General features: G+C 35.9%; 1 protein-coding gene across 5 annotated transcripts in view; it reads right to left on the minus strand.

Annotated features, from left to right (window-relative positions):
• Nucleotides 1-13,170: 13,170 nt before the first annotated feature.
• The window catches only part of LOC142323741 (fatty-acid amide hydrolase 2-like), a 118,197-nt gene continuing 108,283 nt past the window's right edge, over nucleotides 13,171-23,084 (minus strand). For 2 of the 5 annotated variants that reach the window (XM_075363935.1, XM_075363925.1), the window contains exons 10-11: nucleotides 19,174-19,356; nucleotides 13,171-14,510 (exon numbers count right to left, since the gene is read on the minus strand). In XM_075363935.1, the coding sequence (XP_075220050.1) occupies nucleotides 14,415-14,510; nucleotides 19,174-19,356 (279 nt within the window). In that variant the 3' untranslated portion in view covers nucleotides 13,171-14,414. Of the gene's footprint in view, nucleotides 14,511-19,173; nucleotides 19,413-23,084 lie in introns of those variants that run through there. The other 3 variants (XM_075363916.1, XM_075363907.1, XM_075363941.1) reach the window with 3 other exon arrangements.

A 23,084-nucleotide genomic window follows, 5' to 3' on the forward strand; every position in this document is an offset into this window, starting at 1 on the left:
TGTATTGCAAACTTAATTTTAATCCAGAAAATGATATGGATAACAGAACAGGTACTTCATCATCCTTATTTTTAAATCAAGGGTGTTATTGGATTTAAATTAGAGTCCAGGCAGGGAAAGTGGGTTGCTTAATTTTGTGTTTGCCATTCTGGCACGTTTGGAGAGGTAAAGCATTTTATAGACAGATGTAAGTGCTTGTTGAGATTACAAAGTTAGTGGTTGGCTAACTGGTATTTTTTTTAAGATTATTTGAAAGGGGGGGAGTGAATTGACGTAAACTGGTACATTATGTTCAGTTTTGACTGGAATACATAGTACTTGGCTGATGACCCAATTTAATTAATTAATTGCTATTTGTGTTATTTAGTTTTTTCTCTTGGTAGGTTCCGGAGGTTGTTGTTTAACTGTATATTTTATTAATTAATTTTGTAATTAGGTTTATTAAAAAGTAGGGTTTGTTTGAAATAAAATGTGAAGAAAAAAATTATAATTAACAGTAAAGATTCATAAAATTTAATTGTTCAGATACCTTAGTTTATTTAAAAGATGAAACTTGTTTTTATATCTATAAAATGTGAGGAGAATGCTACTTGATATAATTCAAATGTTTGGTTTTTATCTCTATACATTTATAAAGTTTTATTAGCTCTTATTTCCTGATAGGTTTCAGGGTGTTAAGTTTGTATTGTTATGGGTAAACAGTCTGGTCACAGCCTGTGGGTCATGTCTTATAAGTTTTTGTGATACATAAGAGTTGCAATGTAATTTGTATATATAGTTTTTTTAAATAAAATAATAATTACTATATATATATATATATATATATTAAGCAGTTAATATAGTCTTAAGTTCTAAAGTATATTTTTCATTTCCTAAAATAATTTAAAGAGATTTTGTCACTCTGCAATTCAAAAACATAGTTTTCTCACAGTTAACATAAATCACTAACTGTTGATTACTGTTGTTAGTTATGTATACTGCATAATCGCTCATTTGTTTCCCCATTGTATATATTCTCAGTACACATTTCACCAACACATACCCAGATGCAAGCAAAATGAAGTACTGCTCATCAACTAACTAGGGCTTGCAAAACTTAGACTTACTGTACCTTTTGGTGACAAGCTATAGTTGTTACATAAATTAAAGAGTGGTTTTATCATTTCCAAGATGGCTGAACATCTGCCAAATTGTTCATCTGAACATCTGACAATTGTTCTGGTAGACCTACCACCAGCAAAAATTCTGAAAAATCAAGCAAGTTTGACAAATGGTATGAATAATCATTGAATAACAATTAGGAGCTTGAAGATTAAGTAGGAATTTAACCCATTCCCAATGTTATTATGTTTATAATTTTTTCTGTGATATGTCACTTTTATTTTGATTTGTATTATTAATTCTAAAGTATATGGACATTTTATTAACGTGTTTTTAAAAATATTTTTATACATATTTCCTTTATTATGTGAACTTGAATAATAATAAAACCAATGAATTCAGAATCTGTGTTTTTGTCGTAAGAAATAAAATTATGTACATTCTTAGAACTGATTTTTTTTGTTTTGTCAGTTTAATTTACTGTTGAGTCATTTTCTTTATTACTGAGCTTTGGGTTTCTTTGCTTTTTAATGGAATATGCAAGTGTTGCATTGGCACAACATTGGGAATTTACTGCTAGTTTAGGTACAACTGTCTTGTACAGTGCCTCGATCAAAACAAATTGTGTCTGTTATTACCGTAGCTACATTATTTACATCTTTCAGTTTTATTTATAGTATCGATTTTAGTGTGTGATAAATAGCTTTTTTATTTCATAATGTAAATTTAGTTATTAGTTTCTAGTGTGTACTTTGTTATTTCCAAATAGTTGGACATAATTAATTAGCATACCAATATTCATATATTACTTTGACCAGTATATTCTGCTATGAGTTTTCAACAAGAATGTTACAGAACAATAGAAGAGCTGTTTGCAGCACTCGATGAGATTGAGGAAGAGGAAGCAGCATGTGGGGTCGATAAAGTAATTATATCACTGGATGTCAATGAAAATATGGACGAAGAAAACATTGGTGATAACCAAGTTATCAGCGATGGGGGTGATTTCATTCCTTCAATACCGTTGATTCACTAAACATAAAATGGCAAATCAAAAATTCATGTAACTTAAATAGTATCCAAATCGGGAAATTTCTTTACCAACTACATAAAAAAATTCATTATTATAATGACATTAATAAACTTGTGGAAGAAATAAAAAAGCAATACGGTGGTGTAACAGTTCTTGAAACATTCAATTCAATTTTTTAAATGTGTTCCTGGACAAAATTTTTGAGTTTTCTGTTTCATATGCTAAGGAAAAAATTACCATAGCTTTAACTTATCCAGAATTAAAAACTTTTTTGAATTCTTATTCTGATGGGCTATCACTTGCTGCTTCCCCAATGTAAAATGTACTGGAGTAAAGATCTTGATAAAGATGTATCTCTTTTAAGAGACAATGCCACGAAATAGATTTGATGAAATTAAAAAGTACATTAATTTATCAGACAACACAAAACTAGATAAATTGAAACATTTTTCAAAACTCCGTTCATATTGTAATGAATTGAATTCCAAATTCAGCCAATTTGGGATGTTTTCTCATAAAATTTTAGTTGACGAGCAACTGTTCCCTTATTTTGAACGTCATTCAGCAAAGATGTTCATTAGAGGAAAGCTGGTGCAGTTTTATATTTTATCAACAAGAAATAAAATTAGCCAGATAGAATTTAAATCGCAGTTAGTTTTGTTGTTACCTTGGTCAGCGAAGATTGAAGAACCTGATGTAAGTGACAAATTTTCTATTAGGACACTGCAGTAAAACGAGTTTACCAGATAATTTACAAAAAGATAAAATTGACTGTTGTAGACAGGAATGAAAGACAAGTGTGTCAGTCAAACTGTTTATATTTGTAAGAAATGTCAAGTGTTTTTAGATGTAGGCTGCTTTATGGTTTGGACATTTTTAATGTCCACATAAGCACCCGACAGCTGTCCGCATAAGCTGGGATGGTGATTCACATAAGCTGAAGGCTGTTTGGTAGCACGAACACCGATGTCACTGTTGGTAGGTACATTCCTGCCAGTGTCTGAGGCTGGAAGGTAGTTGATTGCTCAAGCGGTCATAGACTAATTGTCTTCAAGATTCACTGGTGGTTTGAGTGATAGCTATAAATGTAATGTTCCAATTCAACAAGGATATTTCCTGCACAGAAGAGTGGACTTATGTAAATTCATAAATCTTCTTTCACTAAGACAATGTGTCTTACACAGGAATCTGGAAGGCTTAGAATTGGAAGACCTGGCAGAGAGATTGTTGTGGGCATTCATCAATGCTGCTAAACATTCCATTCGCTGCAGTTCTGGTCGAGAGAGGGTTGCACTATAGTAAAAAGGGAATTGACTGATCTGAAACAATCTGTTAATCGTTTAAGGAAAGCTGCTCAGTACAATGATGATCCTGAACAGCAGGCAGTACTTGTTACCGATTGTAGTGAATGTAGATGTTTCTATTTTCATGAAGTAAAGAACATTAAGAGGGATTCCTGGCTTTCTTTTTCAGTACTATTTTTGAGCTGGTGGTTGAGTGTGTACCTTCCCCAGTTTCACAATCTTGCTATCCGAGAACTGTTACAACAGTTTTGTGCTCTTATTGTTAAGATGATTCATACCCCTTTTTACAGGGATTCAGAGATTTTGGCGCACGATTTGTTCGAGCACCCACCTCATCGCGGCAAAAAGAGTGGCAATGACTCCTGATCGCAATTCCCTGTTATGACCAAAGGGGCCTTTACCCTTAGTCCTGCTCTTTTAGAGCGGAGGCCGTAATCTGTAACTGTGTGTTGATCTTTAATTTCACACATTTGACCCAGTAGCAGCGAAGAGGTGCAAAGAGTTACAGGAGAATACAGAAGGTCTCCAGCTGCCTGTGGCTCACTGGGAGTAGTCGTCACGCTTGTGAGCTTGTGTCCAATATCTATAATAGAAGGAATACAGCAAGCATTTTGTTCATATACTGTTAGGTCAGGGCATCTCCAACCACAAGAGATGTTAGTGAGGTAGGTAAGAAGTCTAGCCGGAGCTTTTTCCTTCGACTTCCTTGAACACTGATTCTGACAACGATAGTTCAGAAGTAGATATAGGGAAGACCACCTGGGAGGATGTGAATCCACTTACTGAAGAGTCTTTGCAGGCCTGGCAGTTCTGCTCCATTGGTCTATGATGTTTTGTGTAGGAACTGAGTGGGTTGTCTTCCTATTTAGCTAACCCCAAATGTACTAGTGCAGCTACCAAGAAAAGATTATTGTCTCGGCTCGAATTCTTCCGAGCGGCTTTCACAGCTCTCGTGGAGGGCTTAGAAAATCTTGCCTCAAAGCCTAAAAAATATCCGTAGCTCAGAAACCAGCCCCGGCCCCGATGCCTCCGCGAAGGTATGCTGAGGTGGTCAGGGCAGACATGAAACCAGCCAGTCCTCTAAGAAACGTGAGGTTACATTTGTTAATAGGGCGGAGGGCTTGACTGTGTCCAGTAGTCAGTTGAAGAAAGACCTTCAGGTTGCCCTTTGAGGTGACCGGAAAGGTCTTAAAATCAGGAACATTAAAGAGACCGGCAATGGATTAGTTGTGGTAATGGATGACCCAGAGACCATTCAGGCAATTAGAGATTCCACGGAGTTTAAGCGATTGAATGTGAAAAAAGACCCGAAGAGAACGCGTAGGCCCCGCATTATAGTCTATGATATACACCGTAACCTGATCGACGAAGATGTCTTGTCCCTCATTAGGGAGCAGGACACTGAGATGGATGAAGCCGCCTCTCGGCGGGACTGCAGGTTGGTCTTTAAAACGAGTAGGCGTGATACTCAGATTATCACAGAGTCTTTGAGGTAAGTTCTGGTCTCTTTCAGAAATTTACGTCTGCAGGCTGACAATTTATCTATTTAGGGTCTTGCCGACTAAAAGAGTAAGTGTTTCAAGTGCTGCAGATATGCTCACAGGGCTAAATTTTGTAAGTTTGCCTTGGTGTGTGCTCATTGTAGCGAGGAGGGCCCCACAAACGTGACGATTGTTCGCATAGGTTCGAGGCTCCGGCCTGTGCTAATTGTAAGAGGTTGCACAAGAATCAGAGCACCCAGTTGTTAGTAAGTAGTGTGACTGGTACGTAAGTGCCGTTGCGTTGTACTTTAATTCTTTAGATGGTTAGGTTCACAACTAAATGCCCAGTGCGCTTATGTAGTCCACGTTGAGTTAGGTGAGATTGTAGAGAGATGAAGCCTCGATGTTGTCCTTCTGCAGCACCCATATGCAATTAGGGGTGATCTGCCAGGCTTTCACAGCTGGAAAAGGTTTTGTGTAGGGTATATCTGTATATTTGCTATTCTGTGCAGGAAGTCGCTTGATAGTGTATTTATACGGCAGGTTTCTGACGAGCATCATGTTGTGTTCAGAATTGCCATTCGCGGACAGAACCTTACAGTTGTTAACTCATATTTCTTATTCAGGAATCCCACTGAGGCACACCTAGCGAGTTGGGATAGGATCCTTCGTATTGTGGGTAATGGTCCAATCCTAATTGGTGCCAATGTTAATGCGAAGTCGCTTTTCTGGCACAGTGGGATCACTGATAATGGCGGTGGCCTAATTGACAGTTTGATTGCGTAGCACAATTTTGAGGTCTTTAATGTTGCAGACCAGTTGTCCACTTACGTCCGTACGACGACGTGCCTTTTCAGGAACAAATATTGACACCACCATTGGTAGGGACATCCCTGGCAGGGTCCTTGATTGGTCTGTGGTCGACGACTGTTCTAGCGATCATCGGTTGACAGTATTCGAAATAGTGCATGAGCTGTGCGACGGCCATGAGGGATACTGTCCTATTTACTGGAGGCGCTCCCTGCATAAAAGAAGGCGGACTGGCCGAAATTCTCCTCTTTGTTTGTGTCCAGACTTTTTCTTGAGACCTTGCCGGTCTGCCATTAGATGTCCTTGCAGAAAAATTCACCTCTGCGGTGATGGCAGGGGCTAAAGCCGCTATTCCTAGAGGCACTGACCAGGAACGTATATCTGGTTGGTGGTCTCGGAATCTGACAGCAATAAAGCAGTCTGTGAACCGAATCAGAAGAGCTGCGCAACGAGAGGGTGATCCGGATCGGTGTGGGGCCCTAACTGCAAATTACCGCAGAGCGAGGACTAGGTACTTTCATAGCATTAGGTCCTCCAAGCGTAATACCTAGCGCTCCTTCGTTCAGGAGCGAGGGAATAGAGACCCTTAGGGCGTTGTGTTTAGAGCCCTTGGACATAAGTGCAGGAAATATGTCCTCCTGTCAGCTTTGTAAACTCGGTGTGATAATTGATAAGAACCGTGTTTTTAATATTTTGTTGAATGATTTGCTCCGGGATGACACTATGGTGGGTGAGGTTTCATACCGCCGGTGTGTCAGGCTGGAAGTCACGATTTTTGAGACCGACATACAATCTTCTGAGATCACTGAGGCGGAAGTGCATCAGGTGATCTGTAGCATGGCATGGAACAAGACCTCCGGATATGATTGTATCACAGTGGAGCTTCTCGTCCGAGCGCTTTCAGTAGTCCTTAGACCTCTAACTAGAATATATAATAGCTTGCACTTCGCCGGCTACTTTCCGGCGTGTTAAAGCGTGGAGACTTGGCGTGGTTGTTCAAAGGTAGCGATAAAGACCTTACTGTTACTTCTTCTTATCGTCCACTAACGCTCTTGCCCGTGATTAACAAGTTTTTTGAGAAGGTCTTATATTTACATATAGGGATTTTTCTGGACATATCCGGGACATTTAACAACTTATGGTAGCCTTCTGCCCTGTTTCAGATATGGAAGCGTAAGTGTACACGAAATGAACTAGAAGTGCTCTCAAGTTATTTCAGCCATCGGACAGTTTCTCTGTATGATGGCGGCTCGGAGGTTCGTAATACCTTAACTAAAGGATGCCTTCAGAGCAGTGTTCTGAGTCTCCTTCTTTGGATCATAGAATTCGATTCGATGTTGTGTTTTAAGGTTGCCATGTGGTTGTCGTGTCATCGCTTATGCTGACTACGCGCTGCTTTTGATTGAAGGGAATTCGCGTAATGAGGTAGAATTACGAGCTGCTCGTGCTTGTGAGACACTCTGACTGTGAAGTCTCCAACATAAGATGATTTTCTGCACAGAGAAAACCACAATGATGTTGCTTAAGGGCCGATTGGCTGCTTCCCGACGAATCCGGGTTCAGATGGCTGGTCTCCGCATTCGGTACGTTACGACTCAAAAATACCTAGGTGTTATCCTTGAGGAGAATTTTCAGTTCAAGGAACGTCTACAGTATGTAGCAAAAAAGGCCGCTGACGGTTTTTATGGAATCTATAGTCATTCATCCCGATTGGAGGTTGAATTACCGTACCATCGTATCCTTTACAAAGGTGTCAGCGAAGCTATTATCCTGTATACTGCGCCTGTCTGGGCTCACCGCATGGCTTTTAGGTATTGCGCGGACATTTTGCTGCGGGCCCAGCGACTCCTCTTGGAGACTGTTATAGGCGGTTACAGAACAGTCTCACGGGAGGCGGTCTGAGTTATAGCCGGAGCCAAACCAATAGATATCTTGGCTAATGAGCATAAATAAGGAACGGTACATTTTCAAGGTAAATAACCTATTGACGTCAGAACGAAAGCAGGAGATTGAAGACCGGGACCGTGCTTCTTGACAGGTCAGGAGGGACGAATCCCCCATAGCTCGCTACACGCATGGTATATTTCCTATAGTGTCTAATTTAGGTGCGATTAGATGGGTCTCCGCATCTAATCACACAGTTTCCCCATCGGTACATCACATAGTTTCTCTCCGGGCATGGTGCCTTTCAGGCGAGTTTGGCTAGTTTTCGTTTGGTGGATTCAAGGCAACACCCGGATTGCGGGACTGATGATACAGTAGACAATGTCCTCTGCATCTGTCCTCGATACGAGGTCGAACGTTCGTGAGCTGTTAGGAAACTTGAGAGAATACATTCCTTCGTGGATCTCCGTACCAACTGGATGATCTATAGGAATCCGATGGATTCTATAGGATGACCTATAGACCGAACGAGGAATGGTCTATAGTTGCTGGTTTTCTTCGCGTCCTCGCAATGTGTAGATCTGCAGAAGGAGTTTGATCGTGGTAGGATCCCGGGTGGCTAGGGTTCCGGCTTAGGCATTGGATTGGTTGGGGGTAGGCGCATTGGCATCGTTCCACAGTTATATTGGTATTGTTTATGATTTGATTTGGGGCTCCAACTGTGGGGGGCGGGGCAACCGGGGTAGCTCGTGCGACTGAAAACGTGGCTTCCCTCCGCCGATAGCGGTCCTGATCGTGATTTAGTAATGCCACACGAGACACCTTAATGGGACCGGGCGGTGGGTGTGCTCTTGTGCGGATCGGAATGAGGTTGCGTTCCACATGTTAGGTGACCTAAATTGGTCAACTTATTTGGGTATAGGTCTGAATTTCTATATTGCGTAAAACAAAATTTTAATTGGTATGAGTATAGCACTGATTTAACTTTAAATTCGTTCGTTTTCTGAGGCATTCACAGTCAGGAACGGTGTTGTCAAATCTGTACTAGGCGCGGGGTTCGTGCTTCCGCGGTTTCGGTTAGTTAGTTTGAGGGAATCATGTTAGGTTGGATGTGAAGATGTCCGTTTGAGGCCTATGTGAAGGCAAAATTTGATATGTATTTACTGATGCAAATGTCTGCCGAGGCATTTACATCGGTGGCATCCCGATCGAGGCCTGGCTGATGACTGTGAGATGTAATCAGTTAGATGGTCTAAAGACGACCTCCGGTAAAGCCCCTCAGGGCTTCGAACGGAGGGGGTGGTTTGGCGACCGGTAACGTGGGTAAAGTGGGTGTCTTCCCCCTACGGGGTTGGGATGTGATATTTGACATGTATTATTCTTTAACTATTTTCCCGTTTTGCATATTATTGATGCAGGCACCACGGTGTGGCCGCCCGGCAGGACGGTTTGTGAAGCTGGGCATACACGTTTCTTTAAGTTACTTCCCTGTTGGTCAAACACTTTATAGAAGGATGGCACGGCGTACTGGCCGCCCGGGAGGCAGGCTGTGACGTCGGGCATGCATGTTTCTTTAACTTATCTACCGTTTTAAGGCTTTACATTTCCTTCGGCACCGTGGGAAGTCCTCCTGTCTGCCCCGATGTGACGTTTTTCTTGCACGTTTCTTTAATTTATTTCCCATTTTTGGTTGTACTCTTATCATGGCCCGCATAAAGACCACCCGGCGGCCCGCTGTTTTATTTGGTACGCACGTTCCTCTAATTTTTTCCCGTGTTAGGCATGCACTTTTTTTAACGTTTTCTCTGTGTCGGGTAATCATATTTACCGAGGCACGGAGAAGCCTCCCGGCTGAAGCACTCTGATACTGGGCATGCAAGTTTCTTTATTACTTCTGTTGTGTATGAACATTTAATGCGGCACCATCCTGACCCCCGTAGGGAAATACAACCGCCCTGCGACTTGTGACGATCCCGTTCGCCACACCACTCCTCCGTTCCTAGCCCTGATGGTCTTTAACAGAGGTCGTCTATTAGACCGTCCAAATCTGATAATACATCATAGTCATCGGTTTGGCCTCCGTCAGGATGCCATCGATGCAAATGCAGATATTTCCATCTGTGAATTTACAAAACTTACTATCGCCTTCGTATTGTTTCTTCCAACCACGACCACCTACCATAACTTACAACTCTTATCAAATTAAACGATTCGCGGAAGGGCGATCCCCGCGCCTTCTTTGAATACCGAAGATTTCACACAAAAACTATTCCCATACCATACTTCAGATAGACTATACACTTAGATCATTATTTGATAGTCTTTTAAACATATCAAAAATATTATTTTTATACCAACAAAAAGTGTTGATCGCAACGACAATGTTTGTCCTGTAATTAAATTTACTCAAGTCTTCTTGAAAAAATTGATATTTGACAAAAATTATCCAACCTTGGTTCATTAAAAAAAAGTGCTTAAGCCACCTTTTCTAAATTTTTCAGTATTTGCGACTAAATTTTCAATCATAATTTTCATCGAGATTCCCTCCATTCATACAATAATAGTTTATTTTGAGTATATTGATGCTAAAGCTACATTAAGACCTTAATTACAAACCTTACAAATTACCAAGAATAAAGTAAATTTATTGATATTTGGCAACACCGACCGCTGCATTGACAAAACCAGAATCGATGCCTCACTATTGCTCTCTTGTCTAATGTCGGACATTCTCGCGGCTTCCCGAGAAGTACCGATTTGTCTCGAACATTCTGGTACGTCTGCACAAACGTATATAAATGATGCACCTCGTTCAATTCTAGCAATTCTTAGAAAGTGCAGGCCAAAGAAGAATGAAGAGGTCTTCGGAAGAAGAAGAGGGAGAAGAAGAAGATGAAGAAGAAGGAAGACCCACTACTCGTCTCAACATCACGGACTGGAGTCCGGACCAGAGCCCAGCAGAGATGCGTCCTGAAGGGCAGCCATAGCAGAAGCGGATGAAGAGCTTCTATATAACCCTTCCTCTAAAAACTTACAATAAAAATTAACACAAATCAGCAATTGCGACTCCTCCGGAAAAGGGGACGCATTGCTCCCTCCATAAAGTTAGTGCCCCGTTGTGGCGTATTCCTGCTAGCCTATTAAGCGTTAGCACCGAAAGGACTTAAGTAGACGGTCTGAAGGGGAATTACGTCGGGAGGACAGGCTTCATAAGCCTAGCCTTCCGCGGTCGGCCCATAAAATGGGTTCGATAACGCTGGTTCAACAACGGATTGGAATGCAACTAAATCCGTCTTAAATTCACTAAAATAATAATACACAAAACTTGAAAAATTAGACCCGCGATATAAAATAACCCTTTTAAAAACACAAGCCCGATTAGAATCATCTAGCAGCAAGGGACTCTGTCCAGGTTCTGCGATAAGTAGGGAGTAATAAACTCCCGCCAACTTTGCATTCCATTCCATTCCAATTCTAGCCAGTCTCAGTCGAGTCGATTATTCTGTTGTTATCGAATCTACGGTGATTGTTTATGTTGTAATTTGCATGTTAATTGCTATTCACGGCAGTAAATTTTTACAGAATCATGGATAAATTTTTAAGTGGACTAAGCGAGCATTACACGATAGTGAAGCATCAACAAGTGCACACACTCTCGTGGTTGCGAAAATAAAATCAAGAAAATATTCTCAACAATACTTAAATTTTGGATTTACCAGTACTGAAGTAAATGAAGAAGAAAGGCCTCTGTGTGTTTGCTAAAACGTTTGGTAGCAGACATGTACGCTAGTAAGTAATTGAAGGCGATGCTACAAATACTCAGTGAATCCATGTTAGAAGTTTGGAATGTGGGAGATGGTATCAAAGGCCTTGGCCAAATTCAGGAAAACTGTTCGAGTCTTTATTGTATGATTGAAATTTTTTGTTTTTTTTATCATCCCAAAAAATAGCATCTCAGGTGCTTTTGTTTTCCTGGAAACCATATTGATTTTGTGAATTACATTGTGTTTATTTAAGTAGTTAATTAGTCTGGATCTGATTACTTTTTCCATGATTTTAGAAAAGTTGTTTAATAAGCTGATAGGGTAGTAGTTAGTGAGGATTTTTGAATCACCAAATTTAAGTAATGGCACAATTTTGGCAATTTTAAATTCCTTGGAAAGTAACCTTTTATAAAACAACTATTAATTATTACTGAAATAGATTTTACTATGTAGGGTGAAATTTTTTTTAATACAGGTGTTACTTATTCTGTCTGTACCAGATTCCGAGTTGTTTTTGAGAGAGATTTGGTTATACCCATAATTTCATTTTAATCAGTCAGTGTTAGGAACAACGAGTGAGAGGATGATAGTGCAGAAATAAAATATTTATCATATCTAAAATATTAGCATTTTCCTTCATTAATTTTCTCATTTATTATACTTACTTCAGCAAAATATCTATTAAAGGTATCTTGATTTATTTCACGGAATACATCCTTGTGTTTAATGTCCAAAGTTCATTTATACATTCCTATGTTTTTTTACTGCTACATTTAAATTGCAAATTTTTTTTATTGTAGTATTCATATTTACATTGTTTTAAAAGTTTACAGGTTTCTATATTTTTTAAATTCAATTTTATAAACAGTGTTAAAAGGTTCTTTAAAAGCAGGTTTCCTGTAAATTAGATCATGTTTTTTTAGAGATTTTAATTAATCCAGTTGTTATTCAATTTTTTTAAGGCTTAGATTTATGAGGAATTATTTTTTATTATGTGATGGGATAATTTATTTGTAAAAGAATCAACCAAATCATTAACAGTTGTGTTAACACTAGACATTTTATTCCAACTTTAATTTTAAGATTTCTTATTAGATCAATAAAATTTATTTTTTCAGTAAGCTTTACAGTAAGCTTCAGTAAGTTTTACAGTTTTGATTAATGTATGCAAATTTATCAAAATTTTTGTTTAGGCTGTGAATATTCATTTGAAAAAAAAGAAGAGAATAGTTACAGATATTTTTAGTATAAAATTTTTGGCTGAAAGTGAACAGTATCATCAACTTAGTGCAATAACACTCATGAGAAATTTCATCATCAAAGTTGTAAATAAGTACTATAGTATTAAATTAATTAAAAAGAAAAGAAAAGGTCCAGAAAGGTTTACAAAAAGAGAAAAGAAAAGATATAAAGAGGAGTTAAGATAATTTTCCATTACCATATTTAATAAATTGCTGAACCATTTGAAGTATTTTCCACCAGTTTATTTAAAATATAGTTAAAAAATTTTCTTTCAAGGAAACATTATTATTCTGCTTATGAATTTTTAAATAATACCAATTTAAAAAAAAATCAAAACATTTACTTGCATCCTGTTCAACATTAGCATGTGCTCAAAATAATTTTAATAGTGGCTTCTGAATTGTGAATTACTTAAAAATACATTTGTATTTTTAATAAATAATACTAATACAGTTAATAAACTGTATTAGTTAATAAATAATATTAAGTATAGTTGTATAACTGTATACAACTGTAATATTTAATACAGTTGTATTTAACTTTTTACCTTCATTATTTTATATATTTGTGTTTGAATAGTTAATATGGTATTTAATCACATATATTTTTTTATCTTTTAATTTGTTTTTATATTTATCTTATGATGGGGTCTATATAATGTATTATGTATGCACTCATCAAAATAAAAGGTTTACTTATTTGTCAATCTTTTTATTGCATGTCTTGTATTTACATGAAATTCTTAACTAATGTTCTTCTGTCTTCAAAAATGTAATATCTGCCTTGCTTTATAGCAAATTATCCAAATTCCTATATAATAAAATTCTACAATTTTCCTTCAATTTTAATATCAAACATTGTATAAAATTCTTTCAGCGCTTATTTCTACCGTAAAAATATTGCACTTTATAGATTCCACTTTAGAGGAAACACTTTCTTCTAGATCTTTATTCATATTTCATTTGCAAATAACATTTGTGTTACTAGTATAACTTACTATTTTTCTTTTTATAGTATCATTGAAGTTTTTACATGCAATATAAATAAAAATGTATCTAGTCGCAGATCTGTGATACACCTTAATGGACTGTGCCAACAAAAATTGAACAGAACTTGTAGTTTAAGAAAGAAATTAATTCATAAGCCCTTACCTAAAAACCATAAGGCTCAGGGCTATGCAATGTTAATTATCAAAGTAATTATATGGAATTCAAACCCGTTAAAATGTATCTACACTTTCAAATAGATTTTGAATCTAGGCTCCTACATTTTTCAGGACTGCTATCTGAAACAGCTGATTGATAGTAACGGTAATTACTAACGCCATCAACAGATAAACTGTGAAACAATTTCTGGAATTATTTTCACTAGAGAAGGTATGTTAGCATGATAATTGATGTGGCATATGCCTTTCTTATTTGTTGTTAAAAAAGGGTTTTCTTTTAAGATAACTCTCTTATCTTTCTTTTTAAGATTAACTCTAAATTTTCAAGGAGAATTGGTTTCAGATGGTTCAAGAGTTTGATTATTAAGGTGTTAAGGATTTTCAGCTCCTCCTTACGTTGCAATTATCTTTTTTAATGAATCTTGTTTTAAAAATTGTATTTAACCTATTAACTGCTATTAGAATTGAGAATGATGCATTTGTACTAAAAATATTACAAATAAGTTTACATCTATGTGGTAATTATTGAAGTGTTGTAAGGTTTTTTTTTATTGTAGTGGCATAAATTTGTTATCACATTTATATTGTCAACATATAAGTTGTTATATTGTTAAGATATTTAATTCATAACTATGATGAAGGAGGTGGTACCCATCCTTTGAATGCTGATTCGAGTTCCTTTGCAACAGCTAAGCATAACCTGTCCTGACCTGGCCCTGCAACTACCTAAAACAATACAAACAGGTAACTGCTAATTAGAAGTGATGTAATCAGACAGTTTTTGATAAATGAAATATTTCTTATTTAATCATTTTTTACACTTAATATTTCTTAAGTGTATAAAATATAAAATGCTATATTAAGTTAAATGTTTAATACATATCTCCAGCTGTGTTTTAGGTGGTGTTTCAGGAAGTTTCTGCTATACTGTATAGATGTATTCCTATCATCAAAATAATGAAAAAAGTTCTATAAACATATATCAGAAAATGATTCTTTGTTTTTGAGCTACAGCTAGTGAAAGAATTCACCCAGATTTGTGCTTTAACGTTCAACTAAAACTCTACAGATACAAATTGTTTAATTAATACTAATTAAACAAAATTAGTGGATTTATAAGCAATATTTTATGAAAAATATGAAAAAAGGTTTCAGAACTGTGTGTAGTTGTTTCCAAGAAATTTGTTGAACGAACAAAAAAATTGGGAGTAAAGGATACACTTTTTTAGACTTGGTGTAAATTTACTTTATTAAATTGCTGATAACCAAATAAGCTTCATATTAGCATTTCAGGGAATTTATTTCTGGGAAAATTTATGTAATTAGTCAAAATCAATAAAGTTTTTAGCACTCTATTTTTATTAAAAACAAAAAAAATCTGAAATTCTTTCTCAACAAATGATGAGTTAAAAGCTACATTTGCTTCTACCTAAATAAATTTTATAACAAAACCAATTTATTATTTAATATACTGTTTAATTAGCTTACAGCTATAACATTATATTAACTGTGAAAAATGTTCATCACCTCTGTCAATCCATCAATCCACATAGTGCAACGATTTACAGATAGACTATCATTTCCAACATTCTTGGGGGGCAAATATGATTCTGTCTAAAAGTTTTTATCTTCATTGTTGGATCTTTTGGTAAACATTAATACGTTCTTGTTTCTTTATATGAAAAAATATAAAGAATTCAATGAGGGTTTTGGTTGGCCACACTAGTGGTCCTGCTCCAACAATTTGAAAGCATTTTATTGGAATGCTGAGTTACATGGTGATCAGAATAAGTATGTACTCTGTGTTACTCTAAATACTTTAGTGTTCATTTTACCAGAGGGATATTTTCTAAAATTGCCTTACTTATTTATTTAATCAATTAATTAAATTTTTAAGACTATCCATATAAAACTGATAAACATAATTTTTGTTTCCTAACATGTGATATATGATTTTAATCTGTTTTTTGATGCTGAAAATGAACATGAACTCAGAATCTTTCTATCGCCCACCATTTTTGAAAAAAAATTCAATTTTAATTAAAGGATTTTTTTTTCATTTTTCAGCATTTTAAGCTCTTGTGTTGTATTTTGTTAGCTCATTTTTTATTGTTTAACTTTGTTAACATAATTTGTAAGCTATAAATAAACAATCATGGACAAGAGTAATTGTGTCTGTGCAGGTCAAAACACGTACATGAAAACACAGCTGTGTTGTTTGTATTAAGCACTGGATTTAGGAATGAATTAATTTTGTTCTGTTTTATTGCTGTCTTAAGTTTGTTAACAGTGGAGTGTCATAATGGCTCAAAATTGTGTAAACGATGTGGATGCATTTTGTTATGTATGTGATAGTGAGTTTACCGTAAAATCAAATAGAAAAAACATTACACCTTTAATTAAAAAAGCATATCATTTGTACTTTCAGTGTAAAATTGGTGATCAGGATAAGACATGAGCTCCTCATATAGTATGTACTAATTGTTCTGTATATTTAAAAGGATGGCAGAAAGGTACACGGAAGGCTTTGCCATTTGGTGTGAACCAAAGGAACATGTAACCAATTGTTACTTTTGTTTAACAAATGTGTCTGGAATTTCTAAACAATCTAAACATACTGTAAAATATCATTCATTGCAATCTGCAATCAGGCCTGTATCTCATAATAAAATTATTCCAGTTCCTGAGCCACCTGTGAATGTATGTTTCAAAAGCAGCAATGAAGAATCAGGCAGTACTGAAGAAGACAACAATGATTTTGATTATGAATTATCTTCCAATAAGTCACATCTTATATCAGAAGGTAAATTAAATGACTTGGAAGGGATTTTAATTTACCAAAAAATCAAGCTGAACTGTTAGGATCAAGACTGCAAGGCTGAAATTTACTTCAACAAAATACAAAAATTTTGGGCTTTCAAAGCCGATAAAAAGAACTTTCTCAGTACTGTATTGATGAAAATAATTTGGTTTATTACACAAATATTGATGAGCTTATGTTGCACTTCGGACAAGTTCATAAACCTGAGGACTGGCGCCTTTTTATAAATTCATCCAAGTATGGTTTAATAGTGGCTCTACTACACAACGATAAAAAATATCCTTCGACACCAGTCACTTATGGGATAATTTGAAAGCGACATACAATGTGATGAAGGATGTTCTTGAAAAAATAAATTGTAAAAACATAACTGGAACATATGTGGTGATTAGAAAGTTATAGATATTTTGTTAGGCATGCAGTTTGGCTATACTAAGTACATGTGTTTTCTTTGCGAACGAGACAGCCGAGCTAGGGATAAACATTGTGTTACCAAAGAGTGGAAGAAATGAGACAACTCCAAATGGAAAAAATATTATTCATGAGCCCTTAGTTGAGCCCCAAAAAATGTTTTTACCCCCTCTCCATATCAAGCTAGGACTAATGAAAAATTTTGTAAATGAAGAAGGATAGTCCTGGATTTTTGTACATCAGGCAGAAACTTCTGACTGTAAGTGAAGGAAAAATTAAAGAAGGAATAATTGTGGATTTCAAATTTAACTCGATGTCAAATAATGTAGAAAGTGCAGCTTGGGCTTTATTTAAAGACATTTGCAAAAACCTCTCGGCAAAACAAAAATCCGACAATTACCATGATTTTATTAACTTCTTACTTCATACACAGTTATGGGATATAATATGTCTTTGAAAATACATTTCCTCCACTCACATCTGGATTTTTTCCTAGGCAACCTCGGAAACTTAAGTGACGATCACAGTGAATGTTTCTACCAAGACATTTCGGCGATGGAAAGCCGCTGCTACAAAGGGAAATGGAATACTTAACATGCTTGCTAGCCAATTACTGTTGAAAATTAATTCGGGATGTACCTGAGGCTACTTATAAAAGAAAAGCATCAGCGAAATCATTCTAATACAGGTATGGCCATGCAAAACTATAAATTTTTCAGATTTTAACAAAATTTTCTCTTAATTCTTTTTGAAGCGTAATTTATTTAAAACTAAGGGTGATAGAAAAATGTTATTTGCAGATGTGTAATGTACGCAAAAAAGCAATTCAGTAAATGGTATCATACTTAGAGAAACACTAACATTTTTTTTTGTTTATCAGTGTAATCTGATCGTTCATGCATATGTTTGGGTTGCATAGTACATAATTCCATTTTGCCTATAGTACTGGCAATTCTCAGTCATTCTTCATCTATAATGTGTGTTTATCTTTAATACAGAATTGCCTATGCACTTTTTCATCTATTTCCATTACTGGTATTTATATTATAGTAAAAATTTGACTTATTGTTGATTTGCTACACAAACTGCTAATCTGAATATAATTATTGATACTATTTAGTTGGGATACAATGATTTAATGGTAGTAAAATATGAACAGTAGGGAAGACAAAGAAAAAACAGGGGTTTTTAAAATGAGGTTTTGGAGGAGAACATTGCAAATTAGATGAGTTGATTGCGTACAGAGTTTTTGAGACAAATTCAAGAAGTTTGTGGTAGAATCTTGTATAGAGAAGGATAAGTTTGGTAGGTCATACATTTAGTGAATCAGTTGTGGAAAGAAGTCTAGAAAGTAAATACAGCAAAAGAAAACAAAATTTATCATTCATGAAACAGATATTGATGTAGGATATATGTTAAGACTGAAATTTATACTAAACCAAAAGAAGTAGAGAAATGTATCAAAGTGATCAAAAGGTAAATGGCTAAAATATTCTGTAGATACTGTTAAATAACAAATATTAATATCATGTTTTGGTGTAAAAGGTTTATGATGAAAAAAAATTTTATTCAGTTTTATTAAAAATATTTAGTATTGTTTTTTTAGTGTTTTAAAAATCATACTTGTAACATCGTGAATATTCTAAATGTATTAATTTACATCTTATTACACTTTATTTTAAATTAATTGTAATAGTAGCAAATAACTTAAGAAAGTATTAATCATTTTGAAAGGTAACATTTTAAATATTTAAAATGAGTATCACGTGAACAACTCAATCTACATTCTCCAAAATATTTTTTTATTTTCATTCCATGAATAAAATGTGAAAAGTAAAGATATAATATAAATAGCTGATGCCACATTTCATTTGCTGGTTTTTTTAAATTACTGAAATGAAAGTTGTCATTACTGGGCAATTTGCCTTGTACATACTGTTCTTTTAAGTTTTACTACAGGACAACTTAGTGTATAAGGGGCTAAGCTCCGGTGCAATTATTTAATGTACGTAAATGCAATCTAACAATTTATTTGATGAATTACCTGATTTTCTCTTCATCAAAGTTAATTTTAATACTTCTGTAAATATAACTTTATTAAAAAAATAAAATAAAAATAAAACTGTTGAAAGTAAAAGCTGGATAAAACAAACTAACCTGAATCCCAATCGGTAAACCATCTTTATTTAATCCCATTGGTACATGAGTTGCAGGTAAACATAATATATTAAATATCATTGTGTACATAACACCAGCAGACTTCATCATGTACTGATTGTGATAATATGCTGGTTGTGGATGTGTAGGATAGAAAAAAACACCATCATCTCCCAAAAGTTCCTGCAATATTTATATTAATTAAGGTATTAATGATATTTATGATTGGCTTCTGGTATCTGAAATTAAAAAAAAACAAGCAAAGTATAATTTTAATACTGAATTTATAGTGTATTTATGAGTACAATTCAGGGCACACAGACGTTTTCATAGCACTGGCATGTTTTTCATTTGTACAATACAAACATTATTTAGAGTGACTTCTATGGCACTTACTGAACAGTAATGATTATTTTACTAACTAATCTCAATAAAGTAAATGACTGGTTGAAGAAGGCTCGTGAAGAGTCCTTCTTCAAAAAACCATAGGTCACTTGACATTAATTTTAAAATACTCAATGCCTTTACCCATCACTGTAAGTTTCTATTTAACCTGAATTATAAATTTAACCTCAGCAGATCGATTTCACTGATTAAAGGGGACCAGGATCAGTTATTCTTCAATAAATTGTTCTGGAGCTTAGATTCAACTCTGGAATTTAACAAGTAATACTGGATGATGGGAGTGGTAAGCTTTGTCAGCCTGAACATGGTTTTCCAACCTGGCATTCTCAAGGTTCTGTAGTTGAGGAGTACCAAGATATCCATCAGCCTTGCAAGTGTATAAAACACAATCAGTCATCGGTGGGTGCAGGTGGAGAATTCTTTAGATGCCTTTAATTGGTCATCGATCTAATTCAATGTCTTAATGAACAGCTAAGCTGTCACTAACGAATGCACAAATTGAAGGGAGGCAACAAATTGATAAAGTAAATTTAGTTTGTCCGGGTTTAAGATTCAGCCTCTGTACGGTAAGAGCAGCCTCCATAAGAGCAGAGATTCTGTGCTTGGGAAGCATGGCCTTTCTCAAGGAAAAGTTCATCTCAAGAAACCAGAACTGTTCATCCAATTGTAGAGACCAAACTCCAAGACTAGGCAGAAACTTTAGTTGGAATCGGGGCACACATATGATTTATTTTTGTACTTTAAGTAGTTCATAAAACATTTATTATAAATCAATTTTTAATTCGTCTTTAAAAAAAAGCTTAGACCGTGAAAAGTTGGTCTTCTCTCACATCAGGTTGATAAGGCAGCAGAGCCGGATCATCAGTAAACCCAATGGCACTAGTCATTCCATCTACTTCACCCATTTTCTAAACATTAATTAAATTAAAAACCGGGTCAGTTACATTGTGAAAAGAAAAGCTTATAGCTATTCACCTTGCCTCCTCCATGAAGAAAATCTATAGCCCAAATAACTTCAACCACGGGGTCTGGAAACCCACGTGCCTTCAGCGATGACCAAATGGCATTATAAAAAATAGTATTGAAGGCTTTCTCAAGATCAACCATTATTGAACACTTCACCCTCCTCTATTTGCCCTGCCTCCACGAATCAGTTGGTGACCGTAGGATGCGGCGGACTGCATCCTACAGGTTGGTAGGACCGATGGACTTACTGGCCGATTCCAACCTTGGTAGAGAAGAGATGGCCACACCCATCCATCACATACGGAAAGCCCCTTCTTCCTCAAGGAAGCTGACACATTATATTTTGACTGTTGCAAGTAAGCTGCTATATAATTTGGATACCAAGTAGTGGCTCATTTATCCAGGCTCATTCAATAGTAGTCTTGCAATGATTTTTAGTGTAAGGTACCACAAGCCCATTCTTACCTGCAGCATTAAGATAAAGCAATGAACAATGCTTACATTCCAGCTGTTGATAGAGAATATATGGATGGTTTACCTTTTCTAGTCATCATTTTTCGAAATAGAAGTCTCGATCCCTACTTAAAATTATTAATATAAAATAAGTAAGTATAATTTAAAGAGGTTAATATACAAATCCTTATGGCTATTACAACCTGGCACAATAGTAATAACCAATAAATTATTTTTCAAATCGCCAACTTATTTTTACAGTAAATGCATTATAAAAAACGATCAATATCATAGGGAGGCAATATACAATCTACCGCACCTGCCAGTAGGTCTTGATTATAAAAAAAAACCTTGGTCGATGAAAGATTTATAAAAAAAGAGTTTATTAATAATTTTCCATACAAGTGTATATTATATTCTTCAAGAGACTGATAAAGGTTCGTTATGCTGGACTCTAGCTTCTGAAAGAATTAGACAGAGAGGAAATAAAAAGATGGAAACACTGCCAGTTTGGGTTGGTAGGTCACTGGGAACCTAGTCATAAGACCATAGATTGCGTACAGGGAATGCAGCCACTGACAATACTCTTGAACAGCAATCGCAATCCACATGTGGAATCCCAGGCCTCATGTCTCCATGGGGAGCCACATAGGGCATCCCTCACTGAACAACCAGAATGTAAAAACCCTGGAGAGAATTGAGAAGTTAATGCTTCCAAGGAAATGTAAGTTCCCAGATCTATATGGTAACTATCAACCACATAGATAGTTTACAGAGATCAATCTCTCAATAACACTGATTACGGCATCAAGCTAGGTTTTTGTGTTACCGTCCCAGTACCTTCCTGATGTATGGAACGGTATAGGTTGGCCTCGTGATTTCACATTTGTGTATCTTTATTGTAGAATGCTATTCCCAGAGATGGATGACTAAAATCTAACATCTGGACACCAGGTTACATTTTGATCCTCATTGGCTTATTTAGATGATCATTCTAAGGGTAGCTTTATTCACCACAAACCACATCACTCATAATGAACACTGAAGCAGGATCCCTTTTCAGAAGCCACTCGACCTGGGTGAAGACAGCAAATGTGGCTTTCCCTTACTGCAACCTTGGGACGCACATCATCGTGTTGATACTGCTGAGTATCTTCCCTCACCATTTTGCAGCACCAGTGAGTCATAGTTACTTCCGTTATAGTTAATAGAGGGACATCAACTTTAAGTTTTGAAAACACTATCACTTAAATTAATAAACACACTGCTGCAGTTTTACTCTTTTTGACTGATGTTTGTACAGTTTGATTGATATATCAGTCTGAAATTGACATCAAAATACAGTATTCAACTTAAAAGAGGCCCCATCACTCATTAGTTAATACTAAATGCATATTTTTGTTAAAATGCATACTGGTATAAGGTGGGTAAAATAATGTGGAAGACGTTGGCATGACTGGAGTGGAGTGAGGATAACTGTTTATTGCCTACACATGTGAGTATTGTCCTTGTAATAAGGTTGTACAATCATGTTTTTTTTTGTTAAAAGATGATTAACTGTTGAAGAACATGTATTTGTGATGGAAACTTATTTAGAGACAAAACTCTCATGTTGTGTGTTTGGTGAAGGTTCAGGGAGAAATTTGAAAAGGAAGCACCAGTAAAAAGTGTTTAAAGTTGGTTAAAAGATTTAATGAAACAGGATCAGTGTAAATCCACCAAAAAATTCCCAACCTGATAATTCCTGGTTGACAATGCTATCCAGGAATTAGACAGAGTGCAACTGTCAAGAGTAGTCTTGCACGTTATGAATGTTTGTCAACATGTTTGACATGCTCAACATAGATGAGTTTTAATGCCACAGGATGTTAAAGTGGCAGTTACAAGATCTCCTCATAAATCTTTGCAAAGAACGTTCTTTTCTTGCTTTGTTAAGCAGGAAAAGAACATTTCAGTAGGTTCAGCCCACATTGAAGTGAGTGGAATGCTGAATATCTGTATTGAATGCAGGTTTTTTTTGGGCTAACTAATGCCAAAAGGGTTCACTACTGTCAAAAATTTCATTAGAGGCAATATTGACATTATAG

Source organism: Lycorma delicatula, chromosome 1, assembly GCF_047948215.1.
Source record: "Lycorma delicatula isolate Av1 chromosome 1, ASM4794821v1, whole genome shotgun sequence".
Classification (NCBI taxonomy): Eukaryota; Metazoa; Arthropoda; class Insecta; order Hemiptera; family Fulgoridae; genus Lycorma; species Lycorma delicatula.